The sequence below is a fragment of the Polypterus senegalus genome, chromosome 7 (genome assembly GCF_016835505.1).
Source record: "Polypterus senegalus isolate Bchr_013 chromosome 7, ASM1683550v1, whole genome shotgun sequence".
Lineage (NCBI taxonomy): Eukaryota > Metazoa > Chordata > Cladistia > Polypteriformes > Polypteridae > Polypterus > Polypterus senegalus.
Genome location: NC_053160.1, coordinates 46,299,976 through 46,319,640, shown reverse-complemented (window position 1 = coordinate 46,319,640; position 19,665 = coordinate 46,299,976). Strand labels below are relative to the sequence as shown.

The 19,665-nt window shown below is 37.1% G+C and overlaps 1 protein-coding gene across 1 annotated transcript in view; it reads right to left on the bottom strand.

The window, feature by feature from the left end:
• The window catches only part of npffr2a (neuropeptide FF receptor 2a), a 159,252-nt gene that overhangs the window by 25,127 nt on the left and 114,460 nt on the right, over positions 1–19,665 (bottom strand). The window contains exons 2-3 of the mRNA XM_039758573.1: positions 1,389–1,531; positions 404–738 (exon numbers count right to left, since the gene is read on the bottom strand). Coding sequence (XP_039614507.1) covers positions 404–731 — 328 coding nt within the window. The 5' untranslated portion in view covers positions 732–738; positions 1,389–1,531. The remainder of the gene's footprint in view (positions 1–403; positions 739–1,388; positions 1,532–19,665) is intronic.

Below are 19,665 nucleotides of genomic sequence, written 5' to 3'. Positions count from 1 at the left end.
ATATAAATTCTCATAGTACTGCAAAGTGGTTCAACAATCATTTCATTGTTTTTTATACATAGAATATGTCAATTCCTAATTGGCCACATAATACTGAAACGCAGTTCCAACTTTTGCAGTTGTAGGCTTTCTGGAATTGGTGGAGTCTAAATAAGTAGTTAAAGAACAAAAATGCAAACTTAAACAATTCAATCTTTAAAGATGTATCCCTTCCACACATGGCATCTGTCTCTTAAACAATGATATTTATTCAAATGTTTGCCTTAGATTCTTGTTCAGAAATAATGTTTAAACCAACATATTGTTTCCTTTCTCAAGATGATGAATACTGTTGATCAGATGAGAATATTATTTTTATCAAAAAAATGTTAAACATGATTAAAATACAATTAGATCATCTTACCTGTTATTATATTATCCAATAGCGTGGTTGGCATGCAAAATATGCCAACAAGAAGGTCACTGACAGCAAGGTTCAGGATAAAAAGATTTGTAACTGTACGCATATATTTGCTTCTTAGTACAATAAAACACACTACTCCATTTCCAACCATGCACATCAGGAATATGAGAAGGTAAGAGATAATAAAAATAGCTGCCACCGGAGGCTGATGTAGATAAAATCCAACATAACTTATGTTATACTGGGGGTAAGGATATTCCTGTGATTGATTCTGAAACCAGTTAGGTTTGTTGATAGATGTTGAGTTGGAATCCAGATTTGCATCCATTCTGTACCTAACAAATACAAAAATAAAAGACTTCACAGATCTGTTCAAAAAATATAAACAACTATGACATAATTTGTATTTTGTGGCAAAAATAAATGTTTTTAATGCAGATAGTTACTGATTTACACATAATTTCCACATATTGCCTCAAAGAAGTCGTACTGTACCTGATTACATATGTGTATATGCAAAATAAGAAACTACAATACTCTTATCTTAGATGGTACATCTCTCAAACTGTACTATTTTGTTCTTCTTCACTAATGTACCTTTTAGTCCAGAATTACAATTGCAATAGAATAGTCTTGAATCTACAATTTGTTTTCAAATGTGTCCTGGCTTGCTTTGAAATACATATAATCAGGATGTATTCTATGAATGGTGCTAAATATAATAAACATTGATTTACTGATTGATTAGAACAGTCTTCCCAACATATTGTAGTATGTGTGAAATTTAGTCTCATATGGCTTCCTTTTGTAATTGTTTTACACTAATACGATTCAGCTATGTTACTGCATACTAATAAGCTTTGCACTTCAGTACTGGAATACGTTTGTTAGCTGTTTGTAAAATACATTCACTGTGTTAATATGTTAAAATGAATATGCACCTTGTTATGTTTGTGCACAGTGACATTACTATGAATCTTCTCACCTGTTGGCCGAAGGATTAGTCTGGAAACTCCAAGACTGCAATCTTACTTCTCAGGACCGACTCATTGGCTGAGAGAATGCTCTTGATACCAGGCTGCCACTTCTTTCCAGCTTTATTTGCGTTGCTGTTTTTCTTGTTCTCTTCTGAAATACAAGAAACAGAATTGTAATTGTTTCACCATTTATGTGCACATTGCCTATTTAGCTGGACTAGATCAAGATGTCTCTGTACTGTAAATTGTCCATGGACCTTGGAATGGTCTTTATGAGGAATGGACCATTCTGAGGAATGGTGATTGATTTTATTAGATCTGATTGCATTAGGCTGTGACTGGATCATTGCCAGGTTGCCTTCTAGTTTTAGGCATTCCTCAAGATTGCTATCCTTCATCTACTTTAGTTTCATAAAAAAACTGATGAGATGATATGTTTAATTTTATGCACTATAGCCTGTCTTTGGTGAAATTCATCTTCATGCATAGAAAATGCTTAGGATATCTTTGCCCCATGTAAAGTATTCTTGACTGCATAATTAATGAGGACTACTGGTTAGTTCCCAGGGCATTCTTCTTAGGTCACACTAAATTCATCATGGCCCCTAACAACACAGGACAATTTAATATTACACCACTGGCTGTAATATTAGCTCTAGTGACTCAAATGAATCAAATTCTCATTTGGATTCTCACTTCACCATACAATATTTGGTTAATCTCACTTCCTTTCTCTTGCAAGAGCTGTTTAATGCTGATTTTTTAAAATTACCTTTAAAGTAATTTAGCTTAATGTTTAATCACTTTATAATGAAGCTTTGCTTATCTGTGAATTCATTAAAGAAAACAACCTTGGCAAACTACTGTATATTTCACTTGACTAGAACAGCACTTCAGTATCTACTTTTGTGTGTTTTTGTTGTAATTGTATCACTGTCACTATTCTGTGAAGTAAGAATTTCCATAACTCAGGAGGGTTAATCTACCCTTGGAATGCCAATGCCAACACTCCATTGCAGGGCATCCCCATGTGCTTCATCCTCTTCCAGTGCACTGCCACAACCTCCTGATTCTGCTCTCTCCATCTTTTTCTCAATTTTTACCCTCCATATTCTTTCTACTTAGACCTTTTCATAGCCCTGTGAGTGCAGAACGCTAATGAAGGTTGGCTGTTCATGCACATAGATAGTTAACCAGCCAGTTCCCCCATTAAGCACTCTGTGGCAAAATGTCTCTCCTGCAAACAAGCACACATGTGTCTGAGCTGCAATATTTATAAAACAAAATCTTGCATCTGCTTTGTTCCACCATGAACACCTGATACACTGTATCACAGTTGTTATTTACCAACTTGATTGCCATATGAGAACTAATACACAGTTATGAACAATTTCAATCAGGTTTTCTGTAAGAAATACTTCTGGGATAGTTTTGGCAAAAGTCACAAATGATTTGCTTTGTGCTGTTGAGCTCAAAGTAGTTCTAAGTGCAGCATTTGACACCATTTCTCATGCACTACTTTGGGAGCATCTGTCTTGTTTAAGTATTAACTACTCATTGATCAATTCAATTTATTCATCTGAAAAATGGAGCTTTCACTATTTTTTTGTTATCCATGATGTGCCTCAGGCATCATTACAAGGCCTTTACTCTTTACCACTTACCTTTTCCTTCTTGGTTCAATTATGCATTGTTATGGTGTTTGTTGTGAATGATATGGTGACCACATTCAGCTTTATATTTCATGCCCGCTTTCCTCTCTAATACTTTATATGTTATTATATATTATATGTTATATTACATTATTTTATTATACTAAAAGCTGGACAGCAAATCATCTTTTAAATCTCAATAGTAGGAAATGTAAAATTCTTCTATGATTTAATGCTTTCCTTTCAAAATATACACTTATATATAAACTTAAATATTTGCATTGTTGGTAAATCTGTTTCAAAATATGAAACGTTTGGTGTTTATTTTGATAATACTCTGTCCTTTGCATGAGATATTATTTTTATAACATTTCAATAGTTTGTCCCTCACCTCTTCCACACTAATTAATCAACTTAACAAAACAATATAAAAATAAACCCAACTTGGGTTTAGGGGGAGGTAATCCTGTTTTACTAATAAGCTATACTTTAAAAAAGCAAGCAACAAAAGAATTTTGGTAAAAAATTGTACAGATATGATTCATTACATTTTTTCAGTGTGCTTGGTAAGTGCTTGAATCAATGTCTCTACCTGGAATATCAGAATTTTGCTACTTAGCATGCCAGTCTGGAATTATTAGTTCATTGTTTTTATTTCTGTACCTACTGAAAAGAATCAAAAATTAAAAGCATGTATGCATCTAAATGACAGCTCCATAATTTGTACATCTCTCTATACACGACGCATTCACAGATGCGCAAGTTACTCATCCAATGGACACTATGCCACTGACACACCCTCATACCAAGACAGATGCTGGTAACAGCTTGGATGATCCTTTTCCTCTTTGACTGTCTTTTACAAAAACTATTTCAGATGTTGATTGGATGGACCACAAACATTGATATCCTTCTCAAAAAACAATGCAGCTAATAAGACAAAATATAAAATTCTTTGTCTTTATACTGTTTTTGTTTGAATATAAGTCAAAGTAATTCCTCCTTTTTATTAGCACTTTCCATACTGTCCCAACTTTTATGTAATTGGGTTTGTGTTTGGGGCTTAAGTCTGTAATGACAGCAAAGAAGTAATGTACATTGGCAATTATTGAATAAGTCTTTGTAAATACACTTCAGATCAGACCTTTACATTTGAAGTATGTATGTGATGGATTTTATAAGCATCTCAAGTAGTACAATGAAATGCATTGTAAAAAAAGAGTATGATGGTTTTTCAGTAGTCTATCATTATAATTTAACACTAAAAGAAAGTTGGACTGAACAAGTTTTACTGTACTGTACAAGGTATGGCATATAGTAGGGAAATGTAAACATATGTCTTAGTAACTTAATCTCTCAGTATGTAATTTAAAACAATGCCTATCATCTATCCAAATACTAAATTACTTAAAAGAACTTACCTGCTCAGTTAAAGCTGTAAATATAATTATCATGGTGTGCAAAACAAAAAGTAGTGCAATTAGCTTTCTTTGTATTTAAAACTAATTCTACGTTTATAAAGTATTTCTGAACACAATTTACTGCAAGTGTAAATCATACATGGCCTTATTTATAGTTGGAGCAGACACAATAAAAAATCATTTTACATTTATATTTGTATATAATGTACAAAGCACCTATTGTGATAGCCCATGTCTCTCTGTCTGTCTGCATAAAACAACCCGGCCCCTCATTGACCAATTATGTTGAAATGTGGCACACTTACTCTTTCAGGAAATTTGTTGAGACGGTTCAATTAACGTATTGGCAAATTTGCAAGCTCATCAATCTTAAAACAGAGAAAGAAACGTTCTACGTGGCTTCAACTACAAATTCATTTGTAGTTAATTAATTAATTTTTACTTTAACAGCAGTTACAACAACTTGTAAATTTTGTATATTTTACTCCTTTTCACTTCTGATAACCAATACTGATGGCAAACAGATCCACAGTACAAGTTAATGAAACACCAGCAGCATGAGTAGGAAGTTGCTGTCACTTGCTGTTTGTGCGTGTGGTGGACAGCAGTCCTACTCAACAAGATGAGATGGCTAAGCATTTGGAAGCCTATACATTACCAAACTATTTCTACTTTATCAAGTCTTCCCAGTGCAAATAGAAAAGAAGCAGTGCTTCAGCATCTCACGCCACCGGATGCTTTAAGTCATAACAGGTAAATTAAATGATTTTCCTTATCGTAAAAGTATAAAATGCAAGCATAGAAAATGAAGGGTTATCTAGATATGAATTAAGTACCCTGTGGTGCGTAAGCTGCTGTGCACAGAAGAAATAAACATTTTCTCAGTATATACCTAACACTAAACCAATCAAAATGCTCCATTGTCTCAATTATTTCAGTGACACTATAATTTACTAGGGTGACCAAACGTCCCTGTGATAGTGACAGACTATACAGCCTAATAAATAACTGAAGAATATCAAAATGTCCCAGTTTTACCAGCTGCTCACCTAAAAAAAACATTGCTCTGCCGAAACAAGTATCCTCACATTATATTTAGAACTGCACATATGAAACTTTAAGAGACACAATACTCTTATAACCCCCACCCCCAAATGTAATATACAAATAATAATGCTATCAAAACTCCAATGGAAAAAGCTTCACTAAGAACTTGTGTTGAATTTTAACAGCATCATGAGTGTGACTAAGAAGCAAACAAAAACAGACAACACAGCCATTTATTTGACTTCATTTCAAGTGTTTTTTTATCCCTGTGCCTTGATCCCTATCTGATGATGATGAGATGAAGCAGGCATTAAACAAATGAGGATGAGCTTTATGCAAGGGCATATATGCTATACAAGTGTCCTGGTTTAGACTTTGAAAAAAACAATAAATTACCATCAAAGTGTCACATTCACCTCATATCCGGGGTGGCCACTTGCTGTAATAAAGTTTGCCTTTCACTTTTGTTAGTCCCTAACATTTGTCAAAACTGAATAGCTTTGCATTTCCCATTATATAAAATTACAACATCCAGACATGCTCAAGCCAGGAAGGAATTAATTATAAAAGGTTTTTTTTATGTTACTTTAGTGCTTATTGCAAATTGTCACTGTGTGTAAATATGGCTGTGCGTGTGTGTGACTAAGACTAAGAGTGGTCTGCCCAGGCCTGTTTTCATCCTTTTCCCAATACAGTTGATACAGCTCAAAAAGTTCTAGAACTGACCTACTGAAATCAGTCCATTGAGATCTACAGTGCTTGTATAGCCCTTGTACGCACTTTTTAGAACATTAGAAAAATCTAGATGAAAAAGAGGCCATTTAACCCAACAAAGCTTGCCAGTCATTCACTTTTAATTATTCCAAAATAACATCAAGTCAAGTCCCTAAAGTCCTACTATCTACAGCACTACTTGCTAGCTTATTCCATGTACCTACAGTTCTCTGTGCAATGAAAAACTTTCTGTTTATGCAAAATTTACCCTTAATAGGTTTCTAAATGCATCCCTGTGCATTTGAGTCACTCTAAATGCAACTCATTTTAAAGTAATAGACTTAATCCACTGTACAAATTTCCTTCATAATTTTAAACACATCAATCATGTCTCCTCTTAAACTGAAAAGGCTGAACTCTTAATCTTTCTTCATATTTCATCCCCTGTAGCCCTGGAATCAGCCTAGTTGCTCTTCTCTTGATTTTTTTCTAGCGCTGCTATGTCCTTTTTGTAGCCTGAAGACCAAAACTGCACACAGTACTCCATATGAGAACTTAAAAGTGTGTTATAAAGCTTAATGCATATCCTTCTTTTACACATTGTGTTATATAATTTAACATTCAATTAGCCTTGTTAATGGCCTTTAAACACTTTCTGAAAGTTGATAGCTTAGAGTCCACTACGATTCCTAAATCCTCCTCATAAGGTGTAATCTCGATTTTCCGACCGCCCATTGTGTATTCAAACCTAGCATTTTTACTTTCTAAGTGTAATAATTTACATTTACAGACATTAAATTTCATCTGTCACGAACAGCCCAAGCTTGTATGGTTCAACTATCTCTGTGATGATTCAACAGATTCTACATTATCTGCCTGTCCACTTATCTTGGTAACATATGCAAACATAACCAGCTTGTTACTTATACTCCAATCCAAATCATTTATATATATTAAAAATAGCAGCAGCCCTAGCACCCTCCCCAAATGTTATGTCATGTGTGCATTTTCTAACCTGTTCTTCTAGCTATCAATATAATTATATTTAACATAAAAAGAATTGACCTCAGATTTGAGACTTGAGAGAAATCTTTTTTTGTGTAGATAAACTTAGATTGAATATTTTCTAAGACAACATATTGACTTATATCACTAGGAGAACCACAAACCCATTCTCATCAAGACCAGTGGCTGTCAATCATTGTAAGAGAAGGTTATAGTCAACTGAAACAAAAAGTTTTTGTTATTCAATAAAAAGAACAAACCAGTGTTTTTAATTTCTCATAAAGTAGCCCATATAACTTATAATTAGACACGACACTCAGATGGTACTGTAATCAGATATATATCCTACCTGACATATTACGACTTTTAAAAATTAAATGCAATCAAATATTCAATTGCAGGTATGGATGATGAGTTTTGCATGAAATAAACATGTAATTAAAGACTACAGAGTATTAGTAATGTTCTCAAGCTAAATAAAGAGAAAACAGAAATTTTAGTGATTGGCAATAATGGTTTTAATGAGGTTATTAGAAATAAACTTGATGCATTAGGATTAAAAGTCAAGAAGGAGGTAAAGAACTTAGGGGTAACCGTTGACTGTAACCTGAATTTTAAATCACATATTCATCAGACCACTAGGACATCATTTTTTCACTTAAGAAACATAACAAACGTTAGACCTCATATCATTGAAAGATGCTGAGAAATTAGTTCACGCTTTTGTTTTCAGTCGATTAGATTACTGTAACGCACTCCTCTCAGGACTAACCAAAAAAGACATAAATCAACTGCAACTAGTGCATAATGCAGCTGCTAGAATCCTAACTAGGAAAAGAAAATCCAAACACATTTCTCCAGTTTTAATGTCACTACACTAGTTGCCTGTGTCATTCAGAATTGACTTTAAAATACTGGTTTACAAAGCCTTAAATAATCTCGCTCCATCTTATATATCAGAATGTCTGACACCTTATATTCCAAATTGTAACCTTAGATCTTCAAATGAAGCCTAAGGGCTTTTCTTCAGGTAGTTTTTTCTCATTTACACAAAGACATGCTGCTTAGGTTAATTAACAACTCTAATTTGGATGTGAGTTTATGCATGAGTGTTGCATGCAATGGACTGGTTCCTTGTCAGGGGTTGGCTCCTTCTTTGCTCCCAGACTTCTTTGCGCTCCTGCAACTCTTAATATGATTAAATGCATTTGAGAATATTATGTTATGTTAAGCTCACAATAAAACTGGTACAGAGCAAACAGTAACATTTATTCAAATACAATTTCATTCAGAATCAATTGGATGACATATCTTTGTTTGAGGTGGATATTTGAGACTAATTTAAAAAGTAAAGGATTAAAGCAGGTCTGTCTCTCTATTATAATACTAACTGTTATGGAAATTTTAGTTAATATATAATCTTTACAAATTATTACTTGTGAAGTTGTGATAATGAATTAATTAAAACAAGGAAAGTGACTGAAGATAAATAAAGGGTTAACTAAACGTGGCTTAAAACTTGAGCATGTGAGGCTTTTGCTTCATTTTAGAAGAGCCACCAAAGTAGTTGCCAAGGTTAAAATTAAGTAAATGAGTAATGAACACCTCCTTAAAAAACGAGGACAAACTAGTGAGAAAGCCCATACATCCCTATTGTGAAGTGGTGATAGGATCAATAGCAAAACCAGTAAGACACTCCTACTAAACAACTGATGTTTAGAAAAATGGTAGTTGAAGGTTAAAATGATGGAATTCTGCATATAAAGAGTCAGATGACGTGATGTATTAGATGAGGTAATGGAAGTGGAAAAGCGTAAAAGCAAATGAATTGAATTATTGATTGCTCACTTCATGGACTGAAACATTTGTACAAATAAAGAATTGTTCTGCAATCTCATCTGACTCTGTGACTGACTTCTTTGAAAACAGAGAGAAGGTTTTTCCACAACACTGTATGTTCTTAACTCTTGTGTTTTGAATACCTGTGATTTTAGCCAGAGAAGGGAATTGAAGAGAGGAAAAAAGTGCAATCTACCTATTTTATAATGTGAGCAATGTGATCTGCTGCTTTGAACTGCTCTATAATTTCAGATTTTTTTAGTCTCTTTATTGTGTGATTAACTGTAAAATAAGTGAAATTATTTTATAGTGAGTTCCTTGCACGATACACAACAAAGAATAAAAGAAGGAACAGCTTTCTCCCAAATTTTTGCACTGAAGCACTTTTTTAGCATGTTCTTACATGCATCAAAAAAATATTCTTTTTTCAATCATTTTTTTTGTACATGCAGTCTCATTTCTATACAATGGTCCATGGGGCTGGTGGAGTAAAGGTAGTTCATGCTTAGCTTTACTATTATATAATTGCTTTCTTTATCATTCCATAATGCACACTGCAAACAGGGTGTTGAAAAAGCTTTGTTGTTTTTAATTTAGACACTGTGTTTGAACTAAGTATCTCAAATATATAACATTCCTGGTTAAGTATTATACAAAATGGGAATTGGACTTTATCAGATAAGAAGAGGATAAGGAGAAGTGTGGAGAGTAATTGGGAACCCGGGATTCCCGGACATTTTTCATTCCCGCATTCCCGGGAATGAAACTGCTGTAATTCCCGTGAAACCAGGAACGGCCAAGCTCGCATATATAGCGTGTCTACACTCTGCAGCTCACGAATGCCGGGACAGGGCAGATTTCATTGACGTCTGTCAGACAATAGCTTTGAACAGCAACTTGAAATTGCAATGCATCAGTCTGTTGCATCCGCATTATCTTAGCCAAGAAACTTGCTATCACAGAATGATGACAAGAAACTGGATACATCAGTAAAAGCTAAAAATTGGCGGTGTTTCAGAGCAACGCAAGCGCGGGCGTTGTTTAGAACAAGTGTATCAATATCTGATCAGGTAGATCGCATTGCATTCAAAATTTTTTTTTTTTAAAACGTTAGTCTATCATATATCCTCCCTATGGCATTTGCCACTTGATTGACATACAGGGCGGCCAGTCTGATATCTCTTTTCCTCTAACACACTGGTCATCCCACATGCACCCATACAATCAGATTGTGATTCAGACTACGAATTCCATGAATGTAATTACCCCGATCTACATGCTGTCAAATAAACGAACCACACGCCGTGGCTTCGCCTCTGACGCTGACGTGCAGTGAGTATGTACGCCTGATGAGCCCAGAATTAGGACGAAACACGTATTGCATACTCTTTGCATTATTTGACAGTAAAACTTTGCAACATTCTACGATCTGCTTCTCACAACTGAAGAGGGCAGCATGGTGGATGTTTGCTGACACAAGCGTTACCTGGTATGTAACCACCCATACAATCAGATTGTGATTCAGACTACTAATGCCATGAATGTAATTACCCTGATCTACATGCTGTCAAATAAAGGAACCACACGCTGTGGCGCAATGTAAAGGGCGAAACACGTGTCGCGTACTCTTTGCATTATTTGACAGTAAAACTATGCAATATATATATACATTTTAAAAGTAGCTGGTGTGGCAGTAGGGGGCGCTAGTCCTCCCTTGAACCCTCAGGTATGACTCCAGACACCAGGTAAAAGTCCAAGACCTTTTATTGTTTTCTTCAGTGCACCAAGCACCTCCCACACTACTCATATATTTAAACTATTAAATGCAATACCACAACAATACTATATACTACTCCTCCTCGCCCAGACACTTTGCTCCTCTCCCACCCAGCACAGTTCAGTGTCTGGACTGAGGCACCATCCTTTTATAGCCCCTGACCCGGAGGTGTTCCTGTCCAATTAGACCACAGTTCCTTTTTCCTTCCGGGTCAGGGCAAACAGTCCTGTTCTTCACCCCGGGAGCACGTCGTTCCTTCCCGTCACGTGACCGTGACGTACTCCCGGGTTATAGGGCATCACAGAGCCCATAAGCCCCCCCACAGCGACTCCTGGTGGTCCCCAAGGTATCCAGCAGGGCTGTGTATAAACACTACAAAGTTCATAAGGCCCTGCTGGACCTCGGAGCACGATCCTGCTTTTGGGAGAGCTCCTCCTGGTGGCCTGGGGGTGAGGACCGGCATGGGAAGCCGGCAGTCCTCCACATTGGCAAGCCTAAAAAGTGTGGGCACCCCTTAACTAGATACATGTACTTATATGACAGCATGAACTGCCTGTAGATAAGGTTAGTCTTTTATTGGTGTCAACATATTGCAGTAGTTTTATTAAAAATAAGTGTTGATCATTCTAAAACCGTTCACATGTGAGATACCCCTGCACTGTGTCATCCCCGGACGCCCGGGATTCCTGGGAATGACATGTGGGATTCCCGAATTACCGGGAATGGATAAACCTGTCTGGGAATGGATTCCCTTGTGGAGAGGATATCTAAAGGTTTTCTCACAACTATGTATTAGATATAGTGCATGCATAATCAAATGTGTCACATGCATAGATGTTTTTAAAGTAGAAAAATCATGTAAAGTGTATGTATATGTATAATGTGCTCATTATGCAGTACTTTTCCCTGCATGTTTATGGGTATCATGAAAAGCACTCCTGTTATGTAAAATGTAAAACTTGTTGCCTTTTGACTATAACTCTGAAAGATGAAAATACATATATACAGAGTATAAAGTGTATATATATATATATATATATGTATATACTGTATATACTAAGGGGTTCACCCCCTGCTCACTTCACTTACCAACTCCCCCCGGCCTGCGCTACGTGCCAGCCATTTTGTGTCTCTACCGATCACGTTGAGGATAGGGGGGCTGAACGCACCCCAAAGAGATGCGGTCGCTCCTTTGAAACCCCCTCTTAAACAGTAATACAATGGGAAACATAGTTTTTTTTTTAACCTCCTCTTTGCTCGTTCAGCTGCTGTTCCGTATCATCTGTATCTCGTGCAGGGCATCGAACATTTCAAAGCCTGTACAGCAGCTGTCCTACTCTTTGTCTTTTATTTCCGGCCCCAGGCGTGGTTAAATCTCTTGGCACAAAGTCTTGTCTCGCGGGAAGTGAGTTCTTGATATTTTTTAGTTTATAATTTAACAACAGAATAAGAATCTGAAAATCTAACAACATCACATTAAAGTTTGATAAATTCTGAAAAGAATGATACCAAACATATATATGTAGGTTTTAAAATAAGCCCGATTTAAAGCGTGACAAAAAAGTGACATAAAAATGTCACCGTTACACTTTTAGGCTTAGGATTTTATATATATACTAGCCAACCCGCGGCGTACCATACGCCGCATAATCAGGCTGGTTTTTTAATGATTTTTAAGCACAGGGAGAAAATTAACATTTGAAAAATCAGTAATGTAATAAATCAGCAAGAAAAGCAACATTGTAACAATGCACAGAACGAACCAACACACAATCGTCCGTGACTGAAAGCTGGCGGACCGCAATCGCGCCTTCTCTTGCCAGATGGAGGGATGGGGGTGCACGGCACGGAGTGTGGAACAGGAGGAGAGGAGAAGAATGCCCATTCAGCTCCCTCCGTCATGCTAGTCTGCTGAATTCTCGTTCAGTATGTACTGCCCGCTCATGTGCCCACCTCCAACTCATCACTTGAGTCGTTGGCTACTTTTCTAAATATAATCCACCAAGACACCCGACCACGGTAGTAGCGAGGTGGGAGGGGGGTGTGCACAAAGGGTAGGGACGCAACCAGTGGGAGCATATGAGTCGCACTTAGTGGGAATTCCACGGTTTGCAGCCCAAATGGGGTTCAACGGCTTACCCACACCTCTCTGCGCTGGGTAGACATACGCTCAATCTCATGCATAATTATTTATTGAATGCTAAACACTTCTGGAAAGACACAGTTGTCTAAAACGGGTTGGTGTGAGAATACAACAGTAAGTGAATGAAAAGATGGAACTCTGGAGAGAGTAAAATACAACACAATAGTGAACCCGCAGCATAACAAACGCTGCATAATTATTTATTGATGGTTGAACACTTCTGGAAAGACACAGTTGTCTAAAAAGGGAGGGTTTGAGGATACAACAGAAAGTGATTGAAAAGATGGAACTCTGGGGAGAGCCACATATAATTGTCCATGAGTGAAGAAGATGTATGTTTGTCGCGGATGCGAATTGCTGTATGTAGCATGTAAAACAGTTTGCTGTGGTGCACGCGGTCGTGCGTTGTAACGGAAAACTCGGTTTTTAATGACTGCTCACTTCATTGTGTATACGACTGTAGGTGAATGAAAAGATGTAACTCTGGAGAGTTGAACATACAATACAGCGTTTTACACACTGCATACAGTGATTCACATTCGCGACAAATTGTTTTACACGCTGTATACAGCGATTTACATCCGTGACAAACATGCCTCTTCTTAGATAGTCCCGTCGCGTCCACCCTAGTTCTCGAAGCATACACATCACCTGGTCATGTGGTGCCTCTGTGTGAACCAGTCAGGCACAGAGAAGGTCAGCTGCTGAGAGAGCGTCTCGACTGTTGTAGGGGTTGCATTGGTGAAGCAGGTGAGACGGTAATGAAACAGAGGCACAGGGCTTATTGGTGTTTAAAGACTGCTTCCTTAATTGGGTTTTAACCAATGCACGGAACAAACCAACACACAATCGTCCATTTGGCGCTCAGGCGCAGAGGGTGGAACGGGAGGAGAGGAGAAGGACGTCCACTCCGCTCCCTCCATCATGCCAGTCTGCTGATTTCTCGTTCTGTATACACTGCCTGCTCCTGTGCCCACATCCAACTCGTCACTCCAGTCGTTGTCGTCTTTGCACAGTCCAGATGTACCTGTGACTCACGTAGACTTTTTATTGCTCTGTGTGGTTTTGGCTGCCTTTCTATATATAATCCACCAAGACACCTGACCACGGTGGTAGCGGGGGGGGGAGGGGTGGGGGGGTGTACAAAGTGCAGGAGCATCTAAGAAGACGCATGTTTGTCGCGGAAGCGAATTGCTGTATGTAGCGTGTAAAACAGCTTGCTATGGTGCACGCAGTCTTGCGTCATAACCGAAAACTCGGTTTTTTAAAGACTGCTCACTTCATTGTGTTTTAACCACAGTTGTAAAGGAATGTTTTAAGGATCCCATGGGATACTCTTCGCAAACCATTTTACACGCTGCATATGGCGATTCACCTCCGCGAGAAACATGCCTCTATGAACAGTCAACGTGGGTCAGAGCTACATGTGACCTCTACGACAGACGAATATAAATGACGCCGGTTTTTCTGTGTTGTCACATCCGAGTTGGTGGGTGTGGCTCTGTGAGTTGTCGTCGTATCCAATGGTCTTGGAGTTGGTAGGTTTGGCTCCTTCCTGCGTGCGCCATAGGTGTCTCACTTGTCGGCGGCTTAGTGAATCCACGCCCCTTCCAGCGTGCTTTCCATGGTTGTCTTGCCTTAGTGAATTATATATATAGATTCCGGTGTGCTTTCCATGGTTGTCTTGCCTTAGTGAATTATATATATATAGATATAGAGTTGATATATTTATGTAGACACACACACACATAAATTATAAACTATTTGTTTAATTCCAATTGACACTTTTGGCCTCTTTAAACAAGTCTTGAATACTGTTGAAAGGTAAAATTTAACAAAGTGTTTATTGTAGCAAATATGCAGTGTTCACCGAATATCTTCCTGGAAAAATGGCCTTCTTAGGCGAACATTTCTTTTACATTTGCCTCATGATGCTTTGAGAGGCCTCATTGTAGCAGCCATGCACTGAATTCTCATGCATGCCTACTGTAAATGCATTGCTAACTTGGCAATCACTGTGTCACAAGCACACAAGGAAAAACAAATGTTGTTTCAGCTACTGAGATGCGCTGAATCTACCCCGTACTCAGAGCAGTGCTGTACAATGTATTTCCCCGTGTCTAACTGCACTTGTTTCTTTAACTCATGGTTGTTTCAACCTCCCAGACTTTTCGATTGCCATATGCAAGTCAGCAGTGAAAATAAAAAGGTAAAAATGTTTCCCAAAGCCACAAAGGTTGAGCAACACTGCCATATTTCCATTCTGCATGTGTTTAAAAAACAAAACAAAAAACTTGCAGTATTAATAGAACTGCTAACAGATATAAAGCACAGATCAGGCTGGCAAGCAGCACATGGCTAATTATGAGTGCAAATGAGCAATGTGTTCAGCAATAACTTTAAACAAGCCTGAAAGGAGCCCTGTTCCCTCCTGCTCTTCATCAGAAATCAGTCTGTGCTCTTGCTGGGCCACTCAACAGTATTCACAGAGTTGACTCTAAGCCATTAATCTGTAGGGTCATTGCTGTTGGAAGGTAAGCCTTTGGTCCATTCTGAGGTCCAGAAAACTCTGAGACAGCTTTTCATTAAGGATATCTCAGTATTTTTCTCCATTCAGCATTTCCTCAACCCTTTCTAGTCCCTGCCTCTGAAAAACAACCTGAAGTTCTGATACTGCCATCACCACATTTCACTTTTGGAACATTATTGCACAAGTGATGTGCAGTGCATGGTGTCCCCCAGATGTGACAAACAGTTCAGTCTTGGTTTCATCAGACCAGAGAATCTTGTTTTCTCATAGTGTGAGAATTTTTTAGATGCCTTTTTGAAAACAGGAAGTGGGCTTTCATGTGCTATCGGTTTGCTATGCCATGAAAACAATATTACTAGAGTATTACAGTTTTAGTTGTCCTTCTGAAAGTTTCTCTCATCTCCATGGAGGTTCTGTGGCACTTAGCCAGATTGACCATTAGGTTCTCTGTCACTTTGATACTAAGGCCCTCTCCCTACAATTGCTCAGTTTGGCCAGGTATCCAGGTTTAAGAAGAGTCAAGGTCATTCTCAAGTTATTGCATTTATGAATTATTGAGGCCAAGATGCTTTTGTGAACCTTCAATGCTGTAGAATGTTTTTTCTTGTTTTCCTCAGATCAGTGCCTTGATACAATCCTGTCTTGAAGCACTGCATAAAATTTTTTTGGACTCATGGCTTGTTTTTTTTTGTCTGATACACATTATAAACTGAGGTATCATATATGGAAAGTTGTGTGCCTTTCATATCCATGTGCAATCAGTTGAATTGACTGCAAACAAGGTGTAGGAACATGTCAGTGCTAATCAATAGAATGGTATTTACCTGGGGCAAATTTCAAGCATCGTAACAAATGATTTGAATACTTGTGACAATATGATTTTTCAGTTTTTTATTTCTAATAAATTTTCAAAAAAATCCTAAAATCCTTATCATGCTGGAGTGTTGAGCATTGTTTAATGAGGTTAAAATTAATTTATACTATTTTAGCATAAGTAACAGTGACAGTTTGTGTTCCTGCCTTTCACTCTGTACAAGGCATTCATAATTCTCCTCAAAGCAACTGGGATTACAAAGCAGCTTCTCATGAAAAACTTAAAAGTTTAAGTACAGTAATGCTAAAAATTAAAACATGCACAAAGGGAATAGCCTTTCTTCAAAACATGTCCCCTAATTTCTGTAGAGATCAATGCTGTTAGTTTTTAATTTCTCTGTTGTGCAGAATATGACCCACACCATACAGAAATGAACAGTAAGGCATGTGTGTCTTTTTAGCTCCTTGGTAATACAGTACCCCACCAGCTGGCTAGTATGCCTATGTTGTGCCCTGGCAAGAAAAGAAACCTGTAACTACTAATTAACAACTACTTAGAAGCTATAATTAGGATAAGCTAGCCTAAAGTAGTGTCTTCACCCTGGATTTAAAAGCAGACACATCATTGCACAGCTTTGGTTTCCAGTAACTAAACGCAGAAACTCTCACTGGTATATTATTAATTATTTGAGTGTTTATTAGGCTTCATCTTCAGATATTAATATGCCTTCTGGCTTGTATGTAATCATAAGTTAAAACAGGTAAACAGGGCCTAAGTAAGTTAAAGCTTTCTATATAAAAATGTGGATTTTGAAATTAACCCTTAGATTAACTGAAAGCCAACATAAAGACTTTAGAACAGAACTGTTGTGGTTGTACCTTTTAGTTATGAATTAACTGAAAAAAACTGCACATATAAGACTTTTGTTGCTCTATGAATAATGCATTGCAATACTCAGTCCTAGAAGAAATACGTGCATGCATTGACTTCTCAGTATACTGTAATATTTGGAAAGAATCTTAACTTTCCAGTATTTTTAAGCTGGAAAAAGGTTTTAGATAGTGTAGTAACTTGTGTTGTAAAAAAACAAAGCTTAGCCTTAAAGATAACATCTAAATTGTATGCCATTTCAGTAGGACTAATGTTGAAGCCTAATAACTTGAAAAGTGACAGAATATTCTTGTGGCCTTTATCATTTCCCTCATTTCTGTTTTGCATTCATACAATCTTTTAATTCACTTATACAAATAATGAAATACACGACAGAAGAAATGTAATTTTGTCTGGAAAAAAGATTTAACTAAGTATCATCTGCACACAAATTAAAGTGAGTGGATTTTTTTTCTAGTGATACTGTATTTCCAGGAGAAAGCATGTAAAGTCAGAACAATAAAAGTTCAAGAACTAGGCCCTGCGGGACACCATATTTAACTTTTGAATACAGTAGAAGGATGGAGTGCTATGAACACATTCCTGCAAATACTTAAATCAGTTTGAAAAATAAGGACTAAACCAAGCATTAATGGTGCTTGAGAGCCCAAAGTATTTTTCCAGCCTTTGTAACAAAATAGATTGGTCAATTGTGTCAAAGGATGGATGTACTGATATCTAACATCATACTTACTGTAGCATTTGTTTCATCAGAGTATATTAAAATGTCTTTCACAACCTGAGTTAACACAAGAATTCCTGAAGCCTACGAAAAAACTTGTAATCCCGGCCCACCGTAAATCCCTTCACACCTTTACCATCAGCGTCTTTTGTTTTGTAAATGCGTTGATCAGCACAAATAGCAAGCATCCTGCTGTCCCATCTCCTGCCTTGACGGAGCTCACCTCACTGGCAAAAAGTTCTCCCAGCTCATGCCAAGGCTCCTTATCTGCGTGTGACATGCCTGGAGTTGTATTGGTTAAATAATACAGTATTTTGTTATTTGGAACACATGTATTTCATGTGTTCCGTGTCTACAAGGATCTGGGTAAGTGTAGGATGAGAGGAAATGCGAAAAATGCAAGAAATGCTGAACACATATAACAAAGGCAGAAACATTTTCCATGTTATACTAATAATGATGAGAAGCTTATAATGTGTGAAGACTTTAGTCCAAATATCATATAAACATGCTGAGCTTTTATTCAAGAATATAACCAAAGAAAAAAAAAGCATTCGATTTACATGTGGCTGTCAATGAGTTAAAAACTCAATCTGAAATGTCAATCGACAGGGAATTTACATGTATTCTTGAATGGTACAGAAGTAAGAACTGCTAACTTATAACTTGAAGGTCCAGGGTTCGAGTATTGAGCTGCTCTTATTATTATTATTATTACAAAGTATTATTTCTACAATATAATAAAAACATACATTTGATTTGTGTCTGCAACACCTGGTGTAAATTTTGGCTGCTTATAAAAGTTAGCGCTTGTTTTTTTATTATTCACTTTTATTCTCTCAGTGACATTCATGTGGTACAACGAACTTGCCTCTTCCTCAAGAGTTAGCATTTATCTCCATTCTTTTCACAAGAGCAGCGTTGTGGCTGATGCCTACTCAGAAATGTTTGTTGTACCGGCAATCAAAGATACAATGTCTAGGACCACTATCAGACTGGACATAGGCAGGACCGTAGCAATAGACAGCTTCTTCCCAGCGCTTTCGCCGGCTAATAGACTGCTGAGTTTCTTCGTAGGCTTCATGAATTCTAATGTTAAAAGTGTTCCAGTGTTTAAAATTTTAGTTTAAGCTTTCCATCACTTTTTTGAAAATTATAATATGAAAATTCAATGTCTCTTTTGCAATTTCATTTTCAACCTGAACCGCAATGAAGCTGCAAAAATGAAAAGTAAAAAGCATTTCCACTTTGCATTTTCATATTCAAGTTCTCAACATGTAAATAGCGCGGGTTGATGGACGGGTCTTTGTGCCACTATTCCCATAATTCTTTGTCCTTCATAGCTGTAGAGCCACTTTGATCAATAGAATACTTCTCACTTCGACTGTGTTTAATTCATGTGATTTTGATCTTTTCACCCCTGTACTACAAGCTTCACAGCAAAACCGTTTCACAATATCTGAAAACCATGCATAATTATGATTCTGAAGTAATTAATGTGTAATTTAATTTCAATATTTAACATGACAGAAATTAGCCTTTATTATGTCATAATTTACATTTACTTACACTGTAGAAACGGGACACTTTGTATTTTGTAGTATTATACTGTAGCATCAGCACAGAGTACCACAATGGCTAGATTCCCTGCTCTTTACATGGCACACTGAGATGGCTTGGTATCCTTAAAAAGACTGCTTGCCTTTTGCAGCACTATCGTGAAAATTCCAT